This window comes from Pogona vitticeps, chromosome 13, assembly GCF_051106095.1.
Source record: "Pogona vitticeps strain Pit_001003342236 chromosome 13, PviZW2.1, whole genome shotgun sequence".
Taxonomy (NCBI): domain Eukaryota; kingdom Metazoa; phylum Chordata; class Lepidosauria; order Squamata; family Agamidae; genus Pogona; species Pogona vitticeps.
In genome coordinates, this window is record NC_135795.1 from 13,686,332 (window position 1) to 13,707,775 (window position 21,444).

General features: G+C 41.1%; 1 protein-coding gene across 1 annotated transcript in view; it reads left to right on the forward strand.

Moving 5' to 3' along the window:
* The first annotated feature begins 10,127 nt into the window (after positions 1-10,127).
* SMG1 (SMG1 nonsense mediated mRNA decay associated PI3K related kinase) overlaps positions 10,128-21,444 on the forward strand; it is a 118,174-nt gene continuing 106,857 nt past the window's right edge. The window contains exon 1 of the mRNA XM_020802964.3: positions 10,128-10,310. Coding sequence (XP_020658623.3) covers positions 10,210-10,310 — 101 coding nt within the window. The 5' untranslated portion in view covers positions 10,128-10,209. The remainder of the gene's footprint in view (positions 10,311-21,444) is intronic.

The window sequence follows — 21,444 nt, forward strand, 5'->3', positions numbered from 1 at the left end:
CTTGACTGGTGCAGGGACAGAGACCTTATCCATTAAGGCTTGGCTAGGTTTCCTAAGCACGTACTCACTGCGAAGTGAGTTCCCTTTTCAGAATAATTCCACCCAGGACTTTATGTTAGTAAAGGAGAAGGCAGAGCATGGAAAAAGAACCTCTTTGTTGACCTCAGAATGCCCAGCCTGCAAAGTGAACAACTCTGCTGAGTGCAGGATTTGGGGAGTTCAAGAAAGAACCGTCCCAAGCTCTTGGATGATGCATGGCTGCGTTCATGATTTTGTAGGATCGAGGCAACAGATAACTGGGGGAGTTTTTAACCAGGGAAGGGCAGACCCAATTGAAACTGATGTCAAGGGTGGGTGATGCCTGTATTAGATCACTCTCTTTCTTTATTCATATCAGAGAGTTGCAGAATTTAAAATTATGAACGTATATGAAATACAGTAACGGTAAAAACTAAGAACAAAATGTTAAAATGATTAGACTATTTTTGACCAGGTGGACTATTTCAATATCATTATCTCAGCCATTTACTAGATCTTCTTTTGTACCTGTGGGGAGGCATAAATTGCATGTGCATAAATACTGCATTGACTGAATTTTTACGCAGTAAAATATAATTTACCCTATATCCAAGTAGCCCCAATTTGCTTGACTATTCTTTGATCTTCCTACATCACTTTGAAGTGACTTCCAGATGGCCCAGCTAGAGTCTTGTTCTGGTGGGAGACACCTTCAGCATTCATCCGTTTTGGCAACATGTGTTGTTTTTGCTCCTCATAAATTCAGCTTAGCCTTTAACATTTAGACATATTTAGAATTTAATATTTAGACGTATTTAATATTTAGACCTATAAGGAGCCTCCCCAGAGAATGGAAAGCATTGTGAGTACTCTTGGGCATCCTCTGGCCAATGCTATACAGCCAGTCAATTCTTTACTTCCAGAAGCACTGCACTGCAAACTTACTGATGAGCAAAATTAGGTTACTAAAAAGCCACAAATAGAGCTTAACTTTTAATTCCATATAACTCTTTGACAGGTTAGGTACTGCAGATCTAGGTGTGGTGCAGAAGAAATATACACGTTTCAAAATATATGGCCAGATGTATGGGCCATGTTCTTTGTTTAAAGTCATGTTTCCCAGCCTTGGGTCCCCAGATGTTATTGGACTACATATACTACACACTACACCGCAAACACAAGACTACTGGCTGTGCTGGCGAGAAATCCTGGCCAACACAGCTAGCAGTGAAGGCTTCTGGGAGTTTTAATCCAAGAACATCTTACAGTTGTGAGGAAAAAAACTATGGGCACATATACTTAAATCAAAAAGTCATATAGTTGTGCAAAAACTGTAGGATTACTTAAACTACATCTTTGCAACTTGTAAGAAGCAATGCTTCTGGAAGTAAAAAATTGACTGTATAGCATTGACCAGAGGATGCCCAAGTGTACTAACAATGCTTTCCACTCTCTGGGTATTGAAACATATGTTATAGGCAAATTTTAAGCCATGTTTGAATCAAAAATACAAAGGCATTAAATCACAGGAGCTCATAGCGCACAGAGGTAGGGAATACATATCTAAAAAGCAAAGCAAAGTGTGCTGCTTATATACCGGCCCATAGTGCTTCAAGCACTCTCTGGGCGATTTACATGTTAATTAAAACACTACAGTGTTTTTAGGAATAAAATGAGAGAAAGCAAAAACTCCTATAACTTTCAGTGAAAGTCATGAAGAGTATTTAAACTTTAAAAGTAAAAATATAACAAAGGGGAAAAGCATTATTTAGCTTTAAGCATGTTGTTAAAACACACACAGAAATATTTACTATTGCTAGCTGTCAGTGCCACAGTTTATCTTTCTGGTGCTCTAAAGCCATCTACCTGGCATCAGTGACATTCTACATCTCATTCTATGAAAGTGTGTTCTCCCCCGATCATGTCTCATAACACTCTGTGATTTCTTGCTATATTTATATCCCTTGTAACTTGTTGGTGTTGTTTAGTTGTTAAGTCATGTCTGACTCTTTGTAACCCTATGGACCAGAGAACGCTAGGCCCTCTTGTCCTCCACTGCCTCCTGGAGTTGGGTCAAACTCATGTTGGTTGTTTCGGTGACCCTGTCCATCCACTTCGTCCTCTGTCGTCCCCTTCTCCTCTTGCCTTCACACTTTCCCAACATCAGGGTCTTGTAACTAAGTCTTTGGCAAAACTTGGATTTCCTAAGCCTCTGAGCAGCCCAGAAGTTGAAGGCTGCAGGATCTAGCAGCTTGAGACCCTGCAGAGTGCAGACCCTGGAGAGTCCAGGAACTGGCTTTCTTAAGGTCCGGCCATCTCAAGATCTGAGCTAAAATTCCCCCTTCCTTGAGCAATGCTGGCCAGTATAATGTAATATGCTGTCAATATAGTACAATACAAATGCATATTATATTCACTGATACTATAGAACAGTGGTTCTTAACCTTTTTGAAAGTAACTCCCCCTTGAGCCATTGAGGAAGTTATCATTGCCCCACTCCCCGTGGTGATTATTTATTTATTTATTTATTTATTTATTTATTTATTTATTTATTTATTTATTTATTTATTTAAGACACTTAAATCCAATGACCCCTGAAAACAAAATTAAATTCCAAGAAAATGAAATGCCCCCCCAAAAAGTAACATTTAATTATTTAGTTGCAAGTGAATTTTAAGACGCAAAAAGAAATATAAAAAGGGCATAAAAACAAATGCAGGAACTAAAAATTTCAAGACAAAAAGTCTGAAACTAAATGAAAATTGGAGGAAAATATATATTCATGCACATTGTAAAAAGGCTGCAGCCATCTTCACAGGTTTGGCTTGCTCCAGCGCCCCCCTACTGCCCCCTTCTGCTCCAGCGCCCCCACGCCGCCCCTTTGCGTTCCACCGCCCCCCTGAAAAATGAAATCACCCCCTGGGGGGCATTATCGCCCACGTTAAGAACCACTGCTATAGAATATATACTATTTTATACCCTCTTCAAAATACTTTATGAAGCTAAAGCCTTATAAAACAAATATCAATTTTTTTATTATCTCTACTTGTGTATCATTAAACAGTTTAAAATGACATTCATTTTTTCCTCCTTTTACACTATTCTGTAAAAGCTTCTATTGTACAATATAATATTATTCGCATTTGTTTAACACAGGTTTCCACATCTGTTATAGGTAAAACAGAACACAAGTGACATTTTAAAATACACTTCACTTTTTTGCCTCTTTTCTCCCTATTTCACATGACATGTAATCATTCTGTAGTTCACTCTTTCATTTAATACCTGAATGAGTTAAACTTCTGCCTTGTTATCTTGTCAGTAGCTTTGGTACCAAAACAAGTAAGGTGTTTGGTTTTGTAATATAAACTACCTTCACGAAGCACTTCTCTAATTATACTGTCGCGTTTTAATTAATGCATTAAAATCGAACAACAGCTCCATGCATCAGTTGTCATAAGCTGTCAAGTCCCTTCTGACTTACGATGACCTATGAATGAGTGACCTAAAGAAAGTCCTATCTATTTTCAACAGCCCTTCTCAGCTCTTGCCAAGTCAAGGCTCTGGCTTCCTTTACTGAGTATTTAAAAAAGGAAGTCCAAAAATGAGAATTTATCTCGTATTTGAACTTCCTCTTTTCCTGTTGCCCACAATGTTTCCCAGCAATATTGTCTTTTCCAGTGAATCTTGCCTTCTCAGGATGTGCCCAAAGTACGATAGTCTCCTTTTATTTTTGTTTCTCATGAGAGTTTTGGCTTTAGAATTAGAACACAATTAACTATCATAGAATCATAGCACCATGAAGTGGGAAGAGCCATTGAGTTCAACCCCCTACTCAGCGCAGGAATACCAATCAAAGGATATCTCCCAGGTGGTTGTCTAAATTTATGTCGAATGCCTCCAGTGTTGGAGCGCCCACTACCTCCCGAGGTTGTTGATTCCATTGACGTACAGTTCAAGAGAAATACCCTAAGTCCCCTCGTGCCTCGTGGGATGACTTTTCAATATTTTGAAGCCCCCCACAGTACTCGTCAGTGTAAACCTCCAATTTGTTTAATTAAAAAATAATTTTTGGCCACTAAAGGTGGCAAGTGGGCATTTCAGTAAAAAAACAAAACAAAATGAAACAAAACCCACCAAACATAATTTTGAAAAATTAGTAGGGGTAGGTCCAACCCTTCAAGGTTCAGGATAAGGTATATGTGGACCATAAACCTCTGGAGGTCACTGACCCCTGCTGTAAGGGTTTTTTTTTGTTTTTGGATCTTTTTTTTTATTTAGGAACAGGGATAGAGGGTACAAAAAGAAAGAGGGGATAGGAAAGGAAAAATGGTTTTGGGGGATAGGAGAGCATAAAGTATAACATCATCCAATCAATTCATATTACTAATACATATCAACTTTTTGCTTTTTCACAGTTTGATTACCCTCCTGCTTTTATCTTATCATTTAATTTTAATTTTATTCTATGTTATTCCAATATTGTCTGGTAGCTGCTGCCATTTATACAATACATCCCATCGTTCAGTTTCTTTTTGAATTGAACAGTCTTTCAGCCCATCTGACAGAATATCCATTTTTTTCACTTCCCATATTTTCACCATAAAATTATCTGGTTTCAGTATCTCTGCCTCCTTAAGATTTTTGTCATAATGCTTTTTAATTTTGGAAGCTGCATGGGTCACTGGATAACTCTCTACTGCATTCATATTACCTGGTGTCATGTCTAATACAGACGATTCTAAAGTCTGTACAACTTCATTTAAGTTTTGTTTGGCATCTACTGTCCCCTCTTTCGTCCCTTTCATCAAATCTTCTATTTTGCTAAGACCTGCATTCACTTGCTGGAACCCTGATAATATTAGCCTTTGTATATTAATCTGCCATTCCTTTTCTATTTCTTGCACCACTATTCCAGAACTTTGGGATTGAACAGACCAAGTCTCCATTTGTTCTTTTGAATTTTTGGGGTCCATCTCAGGCTTTGGGGTTTGTATAAATACCACAATAATCACCCCCTAGAAATCCTTCCACAGTTTCCACAATTTTATCAACAATTCAAACCCCTCATCATAAACCTCCCCTTAGATCTCCCTCCAATCTTTGTCCAAATATTGTAGTATAAAAATCAACTTTTAGCCCAGCAAATACAATATCAATTAGAACCGTGACGCAGTTATTTCTTCTTCTCTTGAGTTCAGCAAGCTTCTATTATTAGACTCACACGCGGTCACAAACAAAACAACAGTCACAGAGTCTCAAACTGTCCAGTAGATTGTCCTTGGAGCTCGTCTTGTGATCTTCATTAACCCCTTAATGCTCCTTAGTCCAGTCGGCCACATCAGCTCCTTCTCCCGAAAACCACCAGATTCTATTATTTATAGTTCACAAAGTCCAGAGAAGGCAAAGAGTAACGTATCCCAGCCACACTGCATCCACCGAAGTCTCTTAAATCCAGTCAGACGGTGTTGCTGTCTGGGATTCTTCTCCAGAAACATAAGATTTATTTTTCCATCTCAGACTCTCGGCTTTAGAATCAGCCTGGTGTTTTAATAGTTCACTTGGGGAAGCTTAGTTTCGCTTTTGAGTCAGACTAAGATAAACCTGCCGCTGCATTTATTCTTTCAGCCAAATATTTTCATTCTTATTTCAGCTTAATGAGGCTGTTTCATAAATCAGAGGCTTCGGCTTACTTACTTGTTATATATTTTTAGTTTATATTGATTGCTCTCCTCTCCCCCGGTAAAGGGTTCCTCGCGGCTCAGTGCCAAAAAATGGCGCCCGCTCCAGTCCGTGCACGGTGATTTCTTCAGAAGAAAAAAGTCCGGGTCTGCCTCCCTTTCTTCTCCTTCTGCTGCTCACCATCTGCTTCAGAGAGACTTCTTCTAGACTCTCCTTTGATCCCCATTTCAGAAGGGGGATCCCGGACCGGAGGGTTCCAGCTTTTTCCAGAGAGCTCCTCTCTGAAGTTGCTGGCAGCACCGCAACAAAGCCCCGCCAAACCCCCTGCTGTAAGGGTTAACCAGTATTTTTAACTATGCTTGGATCCCAACTTGGGTCCTTTTAAGGAGAAAGGTGGAGTAAAATACAATTTAAATAAATAAAATAATAAAAGTAGCACAAACCAGATCACTTTAAGATTCCTCAGTAATCCCCAAGCACTTGATACTGTGTGAGTTCAACCTGCCTTGGCAATACTTGTACATTACCTATTTAGCTTGGACATGAGTTATATACTATATCGTCAAAGCACTTGGCCCTGCCTCCATTTCTTTAATGTTTTTTTCAGATGCTGCATGTAACATACTGCTATTATAACCAATATATAACCAGTACTGTTTATTGTGTATGTGGCAGAATCTAAGCCTCTCCTCTACATGGTGGAACGAAGGGGAAATGTTGCTTATCATATCACCTTGGAAGGTGTCCCACAAAATGAAGGGAGGAAAGCCCACATTTGTAATTTTTAAAAATACAGTGGTGCCTCGCATAACAATGTTAATTGGTTCCATTAAAAACATCGTTATGTGAAAACATTGTTAAGCGAAACACCATTTCCCATAGGAATGCATTGAAAACCGGTTAATCTGTTCCAATAGGAGCCTATTCAATACATTTCAATGGTGAAAAAAAATTCACCAAAAATTCAAAAAGACTCAAAACGAAGTCAAATTACTTTAACGAAGGTTTTATTAGGTGCACTAACGATTCCAAGCATTTTAAACATTTTAAAACATTTTAGAATATTTTTAAAATAGCGAAAACAGGGCTGTAAAAAAAAACGTTAAGCAAAACAGGGGACCCAAAACTGTCATTGTTAAGTGAAGCAAGGTCCCAAACATCGTTATGCAAAAATCCCCCATAGGAAACATCGTTAGGTGAGGTGGCAAAATTTCCAGCAAAGGTCATCGTTATGCGAATTCATCGTTGGTCGAGGCACTCGTTAAGCAAGGCACCACTGTACCCCCTAATTCAAAGAGGCTGGCTGGATAGCTCAGTGAGTTTGATATCTGGCTGCCAGCGGTTGGGAGTTCAATTCCATATTGTACCTCCTGGGAGAAGATCCAGCCTATGTGGCTTTGGGTGAACTGCACAGTCCCAGGACACCCCTCAGAAAAAGGGAAGGGTAAATCACTTCTGAGTACTCTCTACCTAGAAAACCCTGGAAAGGGTTGCCATAATTCACGATTGACTTGAGGCCACATTATTATTATTTCAAAGAAGAACACATATACTAATATAGAAATGCATGTTGTAATTTGATTGATAAGGCTTTCTTTTAATGAAAATATTATTTTTAGTACCATGCTCAAAAGGTTCTTCAGGGTGGTCGGGGATAGTTTTTATATTTTCCTTACAAAAAATCTTGGTCTCAAATTATGCAAACTGTTGTCATGGAGACAGATCACCGCCATGTATATTCTTATCTGTTTAGTATTTAGATAGTATATCGCCATGGTGACCATCGGAAAGCACTTAGGCTGCGTTATGCAAAAGGCAGGCAAAGCCATCTGAGCTTGTGAATGGCACGGTGGGAATGTGCCACCTCCTGTTGCACGGCTGCACCCCTTTTAAAATAAGGGTCCTATTGCTGGGCTGGCCGTATGTCCTAATTTATAGAGGGCAAACACTTATTTGAATGGCTTTTTAAAGAAGACAGTCATCTATCTATCTATCCACATCCTCCATTTCAGGAATGAACAACTGGTGGCCTTCTAACTTTTCTTGACTAGAACTCCCATCATCCTTCTCTTCCCAGGAGAAACATTCAAGAGGGCTACAAAATGCCCACTTTCCAAGTTTGTTTGGACTGCAACTCCCAGCATTCTTTGCTTGTTTTACTTAAAGGATTGTCCAGACTGGTTTAAAAATTAGGAAACGACATTTCCAGAAGATTACCTGCAATAGTTCTTGCAAACGAACAACAGAATCTTGGGGCTTCTTAAAGACTTAGCTCTTATAGACTGTAGCTCACTTTGAGCAAAAGAGGGCAGGAGAGATATAAGAGGTACATGAAGAAACGTAACAACATGGTCTGAAAAAGTGGGCTTGTCCACAAAAGCTCACATTAAAATATATAGCAGTTAGTCTTTAAGGTGCCACAATTTTTTATTTTCATGTTGACTTTGCCTGACATGTTAGCACAATCTAACATGGATACCGCTTCTAAACGAGTAACATTGTTACTTTTTAATGAAAAATAACTTTATTACTCCCCAATTTTTTTTTGGTTTGGAGATGTTGCAGAGAATTTAAAAAATATTTATATATGTATAAGTGTCATTTTAAAAAAATGTAAATACCCCCTTTATGTACAGTCTTATTCCTGCTAGCTGACACAGACTATTGTATATCCTATAGAACTGCTAAATTTCTTAAATGAGCCATGGAAAGATGGAACTTACTGCCTGCTTCACAAATCCTTCAAGTAAATCTTGATTCATTTTCTGAGAATGCTTATTATATTTTTTACCATTATTTTATGCTTGTTCAAATGTAGTTACGAGATGCCAAATACTGTTTTTACCATTGGTTTAATCTCTGCTCTTGAATACAGCCTGATCAGCTACAAAACAATAAAGCATTCGTATCCATAAATTACTGTTTTAATAATAACATCAACAAGTTAATTGGAAAAAGTTAAAAAAAACCTTCAAAACAATAAATCACCAAACAAACATTTCTGAGCTCTGTGATTCCTTTCCAGCTAATCTATACAGGATTGTAGCTCAATTAAAAACAAAACCAGAAAGTTTCAGAAAGCGAGGCTGCACATCCAGAGTCTGCTGTCTGGAAGCACCATGATTTGAACAAGAAAGCAAACTACTGTACGTAGCAACAGCCAAGTTTTAATTGTTATTTTAACATTTTTTTTCACCCTCACGCTCCAGAATGAATAAACTGTGGACAATTTCCCCATAGGATTTATCTTGCTGCGTTCTTTCCTCATCAGACACCGAAAGGAGAAAAGCGGCACACGCGTCTCTGCCTGCGCCGAGCATTCAGACGCTCCGCCCGGAACGCCAGGCATGTTCAATATTGCATTAATGTGTCCACTAATTAACAGCTACCGCTTCTTCCCAGCCTTCTTTTTCATGAGGGATCCCTTCCGTACCCCCAAGTGGAAAGGCTACGCCGTGCTTCTGGGAAGGGGAGGGATCTGCACACACAACCCGCGCCCCCGAGAAAGGCTCTGAGTTCGAGACACGCTACTCTTTGCAGGGCAGTCCCGCAATCTCCCCCCCCCCCCGCTCTCTCGTCTTTCCTTCCTCTTTCTAATCCCGCATCAAAGGAGGAAGGCCCAAGGCTGGGCACCCCTTCGTGCGGCCGCCGCCGCGCTCAGAAAACCTGCGGGGTCACTTGTGAACACGGTCTTTGGCCGAGTTTTGACACCGCAACTGTTTCCATCATCATCTTTCTCTCCCCTTCTCCGCCTTTTTTGGCGAGAGCCACCAAAAGACGAACACAACCGAACGCTCTCCTTTGGAGAACGGGGCGGGCAGGCGTGGGGAAGGGTCGAGAGGCGGCACTCTTCACATGCTCAGAGGCACGCTCCTTTCCGGGTACTCCGCCCCTCCCGAACCGTCGGCTCCTCGCCTCTCCCTCCCCTCCCAGGCTTCTCCCGCTGACACGCGCTCGGATTCCCCCCCCCCCGGTCCCTCCCCGCTCGGTGCTCCCGACGACGAGGACCGCCCGGCGCAGGGCGAGGCCGCCTTCCGCCGCGCTTCGGCCCGAGTGGCGGCGGCGGCCCTCCCAGGATGCTTCGCGGCCCCCGTCTCCCCCCTCCCCCGCGTTCCCGGCATGCCGCGCGGCTCCTCTCAGCCTGAGGGAAAGCCTCCGCACGGCCGCCGCCAGGAGGAGGAGCCGCCGCGGGAGTCCGGAGCAGCGGGCGGGGCCGCCAGCGTCGTCGCCGCCGCCGCCGCCTTCCCCCCTTCCGTCTGAGGAGGCAGCGAGAGCAGCGCCCCGCCGCGCCTGAGGACGAGGACACGCGTGCCCGCCTCTCGGCCTCCATTGCTCCCGCCGCCGCTGCCCGCTTACCATTAAAGGCGCTCGTTTAGGGGCGATTATTTGGGGGAGTCGCCTTTCCTTTCTCTCCCCCCCCCACTCAGCCCTCTCGCCCGCCCGCCCGCCCCCCCCACGCTCTCCATCCGCGTCGCTTCCCCGGCCGGCCATGCCGTCTCGGGCAAGGTAATGAGCCGCAGAGCCCCGGGGTCTCGGCTGAGCGGCACTTCTTCCTCCTCCGGCACCAGGCAGTACTATCACCCGCGGAGCTGGAATGACTGGCAACCCAGGTGGGTCCTCGGGAAGGCGTGAGTGAGGCGGGGCCGAGGCCGTGCGGCCTAGTGGGCGGCGGCGGCGGCGGCCTGTATATGTGTGTCTGTGTGTGTGTGAGAGAGAGAGAGACAAGGGGGGGGTGGCGGCGGCGGCGAAGTCGGGCACGCTCTCTTTCTCCCCCGCCGGGGCTTCGGGGGTAGCTGGAAGAAGGAGGAGGCCTTCTTCTCCGCCTCAGGCTCGCTCGAGCCCGGTGGTTCTCTGGGGCCTACTGCCAAGGAGGCGCGCACGGGTCGGGCCCTGCCGCCGGTGGCCGAGGGGAGAGCCCCGGAGGAGGGAAGCGGCGGACTCGGGGAAGCTTTTCCTCGGCGCGCCCTCCCTTGCGGCCTACCGAGGAGGAGGAGGAGGAGGAGGGGAAGGGCGACAAGTTCTGCGGGGGGGGGACGTGCTCCCGCCTTCGTCGCCACCCTCTTCTTCCTGGTTCCCGAGGCCTGTAGAGAAAGGAGGGCGTGCAGGTGTGGGGGGTGGGATGTGTCCGCCTTAATGGTTGTGGAGGCCCTCTTGATTTTTTCTAACCCACCACCTCTATTTGTCTCTCTCGAGAGTAATGTATGTAAGTAAGTGTGTGAGTATGGATCTAAGGCGGCATGCGTCTCTCTTTCTCTGTGTATGTGTATAAATAGACAAATATGAAATGTAGATGTGTGTATTTATATATAAAACCCATGTAAAAGTGTCGCTTCACTCTGCCTCAATTTGTTGAGTCCTGACGGGTAGATCAGTTCCGGGTACGTGTGCGTGTCCCCAGGCTGGTTTCCACACTTCCTGTTTCTGTGAAACATGGCACATGGGGCAGGTATGATATACTTTGTGCCCTGGATGTTCCTTAAATCCTAATTTCTTCTCTCTTGGCCTATGGGGATAGAGAGAGAAAAAGAGTGTTGGGAATTTGGCGTAATTTTTCAAATCTGGTTTTGGGGGAAGACATGTATAAGAAAAATAAGGATTATTGAGCAGCTGGGTCTTGCTGGGAGACTGTGCTAGGTGCCCTTGGGATAGTTTCCTCTTCTTGGTGTGATAACAAGTTTGTGCATACATGTATGTGTGAAAGTGTGTAAGTATGTAGTTGGTGTACAGATGCCAATAATGGAAAATGGGTTGTTTTTAATGAGAAAGGCAGGATAGAAGTATTTTAAATAAATGAAGACTACAGTATGTATCTGATAAAGTGCATGTACTCTAGAGTCCAAAACCTTATATTCTAATAAAAAATTAAGGCATAACAAATGTCATAGGTTCTGTGAGATAAATTGTTGTTATTACACACTAATAGGGCTATGTTTCTGGAAATTTGAAATGTTGATGAATACTTCTTGGGATTTATGATTGCCAGTCAGTTTTTATGTGCCTTGATCCATGGGAATAAGATTTTGTTGCCCTTGGTGGCAACAACTTTCTCTTGTTAATCCTTTTCTACAAGGGAGAAAGTTATTCATGGTGTATGGTGATGTGAAGGACTTCAGGATGGCTCCATGGCTAACAAATGAAAATTCAAAGTTATATTTGCTTTTTAAATTGGCAGTAACTGAAAGGAAAGTATTTGAAGCCATGAATCCTTAAATGTGATGTTTTTACAATGTTAAGATGCTGGCAGATTTTGTTTTCAGTTATTTCCTACAATTCTTATTGAGGTGAATTAATTAAAAAATAGAACTGCAATAAATCATTTAATTTTCTAGTAGTCCCTGGGTAATTTTATATGAAGAGTCTCTACTTTTTTAGGATGTGTACCCTTAATGTTCTGTCATTTTCAAATAGGTAACAATGTTACTTTTTGGGGGCATGTACAGCATGAAACATTGTTTTTAAAAGTTAAAGCAAATGGTGTCATAGAAACATGTTTGGGTTTCTAAGTTTGTATTAGTATTTTAAAAACTCATGCATATTACTTGAATGTTATAGATAGTTTATTATTAATCTTGTTACTGCATCAGTTGTTTTCAAATGCATAAAATAATAAAGGTTTTGTTTTGTCTATAATGTTGATGGAAGGTACCAGATATCTCAGCAGAGGGGAAATAGTTTTATATGATGTGAGGTAGTATGCATGTATCTGCTTTAGGTATTCTTGGACGTGGCCAGTTTAATTTTTGACCAATATGAAGCCCCTGTGTTTTCCTGAACAGAAAGCCCAATATATTTTATAAAACATTAGTTATAGGACATGCAAGATTCCTAAGAAACCCAGGCACAAACTTTTTTGTTGAACATTTTTCTTGGACCCTTTGGATTAATTATAATTTTTAAAAAATTCCTTGGCTCTTAGTAACAGTTCTTATTAGAATAGTGGGATACGAGAGGAGGAAATTGGATTCAACTTTCTGTTTGGCCATGAAGATCACCAGAGTTTGTGCTCTTAGCCCATCCCACTACGCCTAGTTGTGAGGAGTACCGAATGAGATGAAATGTGTGGTGTCCATAGCTCTGTGGAAAATGCATACTGTGTAAATGGAAGCATATGAAGGTGAACACATTGTTGGAATAACACTTACAGGATGGGTAAATCTGTATATTTTGTTGTCTTATTTTAATTGGAATATAAATCTGTATTTTTGATGTACATGTGCATCAAATACAGTGGACCCTCGACTTACAGACGGCTCGACTTACAGACTTTTCGAGTTACAGACTTCTCTGGCTGCAAAATTTAGATTCTACTTGCAGCCAGAGAATCGACTTACAGACCAGAAAAAAACCAAAATGGAATAAAAATAGAATAAAAACCACTGGTTATGGGATTAATCGGTTTTCAGTGCATTGTAGGTCAATGGAGATTCGACTTACAGACTTTTCGACTTGCAGCCACCATTCCAATACGGATTAATTCCTTAAGTAGAGAGTCCACTGTATGTGCTTTGAGCAGGGCCTGTGAGATTTCTAACTGATAAGCAGTTTTCCAGGCAATGTGTATGAACAGCACTTTTGCAAAGCCTCTGTGTGTAGACAGAATTAGAGGCATAGTAGTTGGACCCTTAGAAGAATTTGGGCTTTTCTGAAAGCAAAGACTTGCTTGTAGCCTTGGAGAGTCTTTTGACACTTTAAAGACTAATTAAATCTTTCTTAGCATAGTTGGTCCCCAACTTTAGCTCACAAAAGCTTAGCGAAGTAAAATATGTTAGTCTTAAAGTGCATCAGGAACCTTTGTTGGTTTGTTCAGGTAGATTACTACAATTTCACCTCTGGAAACCTGAAGCCATGTTGTGGCTTTGTGTGTGACTGAATCTCTTTGGTCAGATCAGCCTGCATGGAAATGTCTAGGAAAGAATTAATGTTCTTTAGTGTGTATTTACATATTGCAATAAACCATGGTTTATTGCTGAAGCCACAGATTGCATGACATATAACCAAACAAACCATAACTTGTCTTCTCCCCCCTCTTGTCCTTTATATGAACTTTTGATTCTGGGTGCAGAATTGGGAATACAAGCCATGGTTGCTGGTTTAAATAGCATTTAAATACCAGCAGTACTCCATTGTTTCAGTTTATGATTTGTGGCTGATTAACAAACTGGTTTATTGTGATGGATTTGCACATCACATCAAACTACATCATGACTTGTTATAATGTATGAACATGGTCTGCATTTACAAAATAGTCATGATACCGAAGTGAGTATGCATAGTACTGTACCTTTAAAGAACAGAAATTCTGGGCATGAAGATGATCTGTGCATATATGTGCAGTGCAAGGATGTGAGGTTTCTTGTATAAAACATGATATATTGCTAAACACCAGCAAAGACATGTGCATTAATTTGTAAGCAGTATCTGCTTAAGACAGAGTGATGATAGCATATTTTTGAATGATGAAAAGAGAGGATAGATTATATAAAAATGTTCACTATTTCACCTTCACTTTCATACAGAAGTTCTTAGGTTTAATCCTTGGCATCTCTGCCTAGGTGTGTGAAGGACTTCTGGCTGAAATCCTTGAGTTCTGTTTATAGTACTGAATAAGATGGGCCAGAGATCTAGTTTGGTGTAAGGCGTCTTCCTGGAATCTCCAGAACATTTCATGGAATTCTCCACTTGATATGAGTGGTCTAAGTGGGAATTTGGTGTTAGCAAATCATAGTGATGTGAAGAGAGTTATTTGTGTAAAGCTATTGTACTGTAATTGATCTGGCAATAACCCATGTTCAAATTTTGCAATCATGTTATGACATTGGCTGAATTTCAGGCTTACAGGAGCAGTGTGGTTTCTCACTTGCTAGCCTTGACAAATAATAGCAATCTGACATTAGCTAAACTTTTGTTAGAGGTGAAGAAAGGAGGAGAAGCTTTGTCCATGTCTTCACTAAATGTCAAGCTGCTGTCACAAACACAGGAACAGAATGAACAGGAAAGATGGAAATCTCATATTGTCATGTCAGTGTACCTCATATTGGTTGTTTGGAACTGAAAGCCTGGTCCACACTTCTTCATTCCTAAATTGCTGCATTCTTGACATTAATCCTTCAAAAACAACTTTCAGAAAAATCCAATGTTTATTTCTTCTCTTATGCCTTAATTTATTATTGGCTGAAATCCAGTTGGCATAAATATGCTTATGGCAGGGTTATGACTTCTGTAGCAGGGGAAGATTTTAGATAAAGACTACTACCTTCTTTCTAATGGCTTATTTGACTTGTGAGTAATCAGTTTCAATGCATGGAAATCATGGGATTGAAGGAGAAAGTCTTATTGCTGAAAGTTGATGCTGCTAGTGGGGGAGATTTTTGGTCATGAAAAACTTCTGCTTTACATTATGTGAGTGGCAGCTTCCACATGAAGAAACATTTTCAAGTTGGACAAACTGGGAGAGACGGGGGAGATCTTTAGATACAGTGTTGAAAAGCTCCTCTTGTGGATGTTGTAATTGCCCTTCTACATATGTAGTTATGCCAACAGGGTTTCAGCCATTAATTTTATTTAGATGTAGACAATGAGCTCCTGATGATGTGCATGGCTCTCTTCTCCCGTTTTTCCTCACATCCCTTTACAGTGTGTCAGACTGAGCAGACAACTGGTCCAAGGTCACCCTGTTAGTTTTTGGATTCAGTAGTGACTGGGTCTCCTAAAATCCAATTCAGCATTCTAGCCAGCATACTGACTCTCTGTACTGTATATTTATCATAGTGACATTTGAGGTGGGAGGGTTGCACTGTTTTTGCTTTCTACTTTTCAGCAGCTGCAGGGAAGTCTTTACCATAAAGCAAATTAGATTGTCCGCCAATTGGTTTTATACATGTTCTTTCTTTTCCCTTGTGATCTAGATTGATAGAAGAATGTTTGGTCACAGTGTTTGCTATGCAAACCTTTTAGAAGTACTTTAAACTGCTCTTCTGTATGTTGCTGAGGAACTTTACTTACAGTTTTATTTTGCTTTTATTTTGCTATTGATTTTTTTTTCTGGATTAATAAAATTATATTTCTAGTTCAAAAATCCGTTTGCTTCCTCCTAGTATATATTTATAGGAATTTCAAACATGTGTTTTCTAGAATATGGTGCTTTATTGAAGTCAATTGAAATCCCACCTGGTTTTTCAGATACCTGGACTAATGTGTTTTGGTCAGAGACATATGCAGTGTACATGGTTGTTGGGGTGGAAGGCAGATGAAATGGAATACAGGCATAGCTAACTTGCAGAGTGACAATAGGACAGGGATTGAAATTTCAAGTTGTTGATTACATTGGATTTTGTTACATATGCTGAGATAGATTCACATGGCTAACTGTTTTAAAATTGTGTGGGAGCTTCAGACTCTTGCCTCCCATGCACACTCACAATTTCAAATCATCGTTTTGTGGATCCGGATGTTGATGAGCTGCTACTCCTATCATGCCTCTTTGAATAGACTTGCTAGTGGATAGCAAGGTTCAGCAACATCTGGAAGACCACAGTAAAAGTCCCTTTTTTGAATAAGAACTCTTAACTGGAGACTTGATATAATTCTTGTGGCAACAGCTTTTAACAGAATATGTGGTAAGTTGGGCTGGTGTTAAGCAGCATTATGTCAAGTTAGCAAACTATGTTAGATGTTGTAAAAAGTAAAGAATGGAACAGAGGAGAAAGAAGAGACTGAATGAGTTGGTACATTTCAGTAAATATTTAAAGTAGTACAGTAGATGGCATATAGTGGTAGAGAATTACTACTTTTTTCTTCAAAAAGTGGGCTTATTAATGTACTACTACTGCTATGGACTCTTGTTCTTTTCATGGATTCCTTAGGGTGGCATTCATAGGGATTGCAGACCTCGCCTGGTCCCTCTCTTTTCTTTTTGATGTCTCTGGTTTGGGATCTGTAGTAATAATATGCATGACTAACCAAAATAGCAGGCTTTTTCTCTGGGTTGACTTTCTTTACTTTTGGTAAAGACTTGCAAGTCAGTTGGTCATTAGTACTCTTGGTTGCATAGTACCGGGCTGTTAGCAATATACAGTAATTTGAGAAACTTAGTTACTAAAGTAAGATTACATTCTAGTTTTTAAATGTTTGTAGTAACAAGATTTACAAAATTTGTGTATATGTTGCAATTAAAATACTGAAGGAGAGTTTTGACTTGATGGACATATTTATGGAGACCCAGTGTACTTTAGCTGGTATGGAGTTAGACAAGGACTCAGGACACCCGGGTTGAAATCTCTACTTGGCCATGGAAACTCATTGGTGGGTCACAGTGAACATCTAACATGTCTGGAAAACTTTATAGAGTCACCATAAATCAGGAGAGACTTGACAGTACATAGTAGCAACAGGCATGTGAGTGCTCTAAATATTTTTAATATCATTTTAACACATTTTAAAAATAAATCCTTATATGATTTATAGACCTTTGTTCTATTTTGAGAATATGAGAGATAGTGGATTCATGTTCCCACCCAAAGTCTGTTTTTCCTTCCTGTTGTATACTAAATGAAGAGTATAGTGTATAGATAAGAAAATATCATGTATAAAATGAGCATAGAACTGATCTTAGATTGTTAGATAAAAAGCTTTTAAGCTTGTTTGGTGCAATACGTACATCTTAGTGATATATTAGCTTAGTTAATTTGATACTAGCATTATGTTAAAAATTCAGAGATAACTGTGATTAGAATTAGATATCACTGGAAATGTGTGGTTTCTAACTGTGCATTATTGTCATTTCTTTTCACCTTGTTCTTGTAGTAAAACAAAATGTGTGCCTTTATATCTCCATATGTCCATGTTTCTGCGTATAAAAGCCAGGGACATTAGACAGGTACTTTGATTGTGATCTCATCTCATATATTTTCCATTTTTCCCAATACTTTTTTAAAGACAAGTCCAGCAAATCAACTGCTACTTCAGTTGATTTGAGTACTCAGTCCTGTAAGGGTCACTTGCAACACTAGAGACACTGAGATGTAAAACAAGTTTTAAAAGTATGTGTTAAAACTTAGGGTTTTTCCCCAATTGACAGTAACAATGTGGTAAAAGAATTACTGGCTAAATACAGTAGTACCTCGGTTTATGAACGCCTCGGTTTGCGTAATTTTCAGTTTACTAACGGAAATTCATTGAAAATAATGCCTCGGTTTATTTATTTATTTATTTATTTATTTATTTATTTATTTATTTATTTATTTATTTATTTATTTATTTATTTATTTATTTATTTATTCATTTATTTATTTATTTATTTATTGGTTTGCGAAGAAAGTTTCCCCAGGATGCATTGTGCCTGGAGGGTTGTAGAACTGCCCCTATTCCTATGGCAATCCACGTTTTGGTTTACGAATTTTTCACTTTACGTAAATTCCTGTAAAACACATTAAATTCGTAAACTGAGGTACTATTGTATACATGAATGCCGTAGTAAGTAGTTGTGGCCCGTTGCTGACTGAGGGCATTGGCTAGAACATTTGCTAATGTAAATTTGACTTATTCATATACTTTGGTATGTTTTGTTATTTGCAAAAGCTGCTGGAATTCACACAAATTCCTATAGCGCAGAAATATGTTACCCTTTAAATTATAGTTTTAGAAGAGGTAACTGTGCTAGTTTATGCAAATAAGTAAAGCAAAAACAAAAGAAAAATAAAAGAACAAATAAACAAGATCGTAAAGACTTATATTTTAATGTGAGCTTTCATGGATAAAATCCACTTCTTCAGGCACAAGACACAACATGACAAATTTTTATATGTATAAAACAATAGCATCAAAACAATAGCATATCATATGTATTCTTACATTTGCTTAAACATCCATCTACAGTGGCGCCTCACTTTACGATTGCCCCGCATTACGACAAAACCGCATTACGACAATCTTTTTGTGATCGCAATTGCGATCGCAAAACGATGGTCTGAATGGGTTTTTTTTGCTTTGCGATGATTGGTTCCCTGCTTTGGGAACCGATTCTTCGCAAAACAACGATTTTCCTCCAGCTGATTGGCGGTTTCAAAAGGGCTGCGGGTAAATAAAATGGCTCCCTGCTGTTTTCTGGGATGGACTCCTCACTGCACAGGCACAAAAAATGGCCGCCCTATGGAGGATCTTCGCTGGACGGTGAGTTTCCAGCCCATTGGAAGGCATTAAATGGGTTTTAATGCGTATCAGTGGGCTTTTTATTTTTGGATTATGACGTTTTCATTCTACAATGATTTCGCTGGAACGAATTAACGTCGTAATGCGATGCACCACTGTATATATATACAGTACTCAGACTATCAGCCCAGTTCACACATGAAGGAACTGGATCTGTCAAAATGGTCTGCCCTTGGAGACTTCTTGACCCAGGTAGGTCTAGGGACACCTTGGGAGTGTATCCAGTGGATATGGCTGGCAATCCTGTTGAAGTCCAGGTCACCAGGTGGCATATGGAGGTGGCCTAGGGCTGTTGACATGACCACTCCCAAACACTCTCTCTGCTTCAGAGCTTGACCTTCCCCCAGTTCACAAAAGAGACTCGAAGTATGAAGTTCGCTAGGAGATGGGTAAAGAGCAGGTGGAGGAAGGACCGGTCAGATTTGACTGGAAGATATGTTAACACCCTGAAATTGGCTAGAAGGGCCTTTAATATCAAGATGATGGCTGAGGCCATGAACCAACAATTGGAACTTTTCTGGTTAGTAAGGTTTGAAACCTTACTAACCCATTCAGTCTCAACCTTGTCCTGGTGATTTCAACAGTGAACAGTTTGCTGTTCGATACTGAGGCAATCCAGCTGGATCTTGCATGGTTGCTCCACTTGAGATTTATGACACTTCTTGCCTTATTGGTTTAATTTGGGCCAGTTTTCTGTAGACCTCTACCCTGCTTAACCCTTGCCCAGCAGCTAGTGATGTCACTTCAGAACCTGCCGTTAGCATTGTGAATGCCTCACTGAGGGAGTCCCCTCCCTTGTGTGTTAAGGAGACAATTATCTGGTCCATTTTGGAATTACCAAATCTGACTTTGATCCATTCGAGTCTGGATGCAGAACATAGTACCGAGATAGTAATGATTGTGATGCAGAATGATCTTTTATGGGAGGTTGACAGGGGAGCTCATACCCTGTTGGTTCTCCTGGATTTCACAGTGGCTTTTCATACTGTTCACAGTACTGTATCCTCCTGGGCAAGATCTTGGAGGTGTGGATTGGGGGCACCGATCCTTCCTCTGTCTCCAGAGAATGCAGTTTGGGAAGGGGTTATCGGCTGCTTGGGGCTCTTTAGGGCCATTGGTCTCCCCAGTGCTCTTTAACATCTATGTGAAGTCTCTAGGGGAAGTCATCTGAAGATTTGTGGTGTGGTGTCATCAGTACAGTGAGGATACACAACTCTATCTCTCCTTTCTCACCGCTGCAATGGATGCTCTCTGGTCATTGGAGCAGAGTCTGGCTTCAGTGCTGGAGTGGACAGGGGCCAACAGTCTCAGGCTAAACCTGGACAAGATGATAATCCTCCTGGAGGGGTGTCACTCTGACAGGTTAAGGGCTATCCTCCCTGGGTTTGATGATGGACACCTAACACTTAGGGACTGAGTTCAGAATCTGGGGATTATCTGGGGCCTGGCTCCTTCCTGTGACTCCCAGATTGGCGTCATGTCCAGGTCAGCCTTTAAGCAACTGAAACTCATTGCCCAGCTCTGCCCCACCTAGATGAGGGAGAAAAATGCATGTTGGTGCATGCATTTATGGTCCCCCAGGATTGACTACTGCAATACTCTCTATGTGGGGCTTCCCTTGAGTTTGACCTGGAGACTCCATAGGGTCCAAAATGTGGCAGCCAGGCTGGTGGCAGATGTGAGTAGATTTGACCACACCTCCCCAGTACTGACTCACTTGCACTGGCTCCCAATCACATCCTGGGGCAAGTTCAAGGTATTGATGTTTACTTCATGGTTTGGGACCTTACCTGTCTGAGTTTCTCTCTCCAAGGTCATCCTCCCACACCCTCAGGCTATATTGTTCTGGGTGGTTATGCTGAAGGCTTGGCCTTCTCGGGGATGGCATCATCTCTTTGAAATTGCCTCCTGGTGGAGCTACACCTGGCCCCCTCCCTTTTAAGCGGCTGCTGGAGATGCTTCTCTTTTGAGAGGCCTTTCAAAACATTATGTTTTGAATATTCCTCCCTTGCTCCTCCACTCCAGTTGGCACCATCATGGGTGCTGCCAATTTTTTAGACATTTTATTGATTTTCCTGTTTTATGTAAGTCTTCCAGAATAGTGCTGTGCACTGATGGGGCAGTATATAAGTCCTAGACATAAACACAAACAAACAAACAAACTGTCCTTTGTAGCTCACTCATCTTTGTCTTCTTGTTTGTTCATAATCTGGAAAAGAAAAACAATCTTTCCTGCTTTATTGGATCCCAAATGATTTCTCAATTTAGAATGAATGAGTCCAAAGGAAGAGAACATTCTTTCTATGCCAGCAGATAAGCTACTGCTGTTAAAACTGAACTCATTACTTCAACAGTCTCTAAATCCAAATTCTTAAGTGACTTCCACCAGTTCACTGGTGTGACTTTCTTTAAAACATCATCAGCAAACGTATATTTCTTGAATGGTTCCCTCTTAGCTCTGAAGTTTATTATAGTTGACATTACAGATGGATAGTGACTGAAAGCCTATGTCACAGCTAACTAACTCCTCTTCCTCAG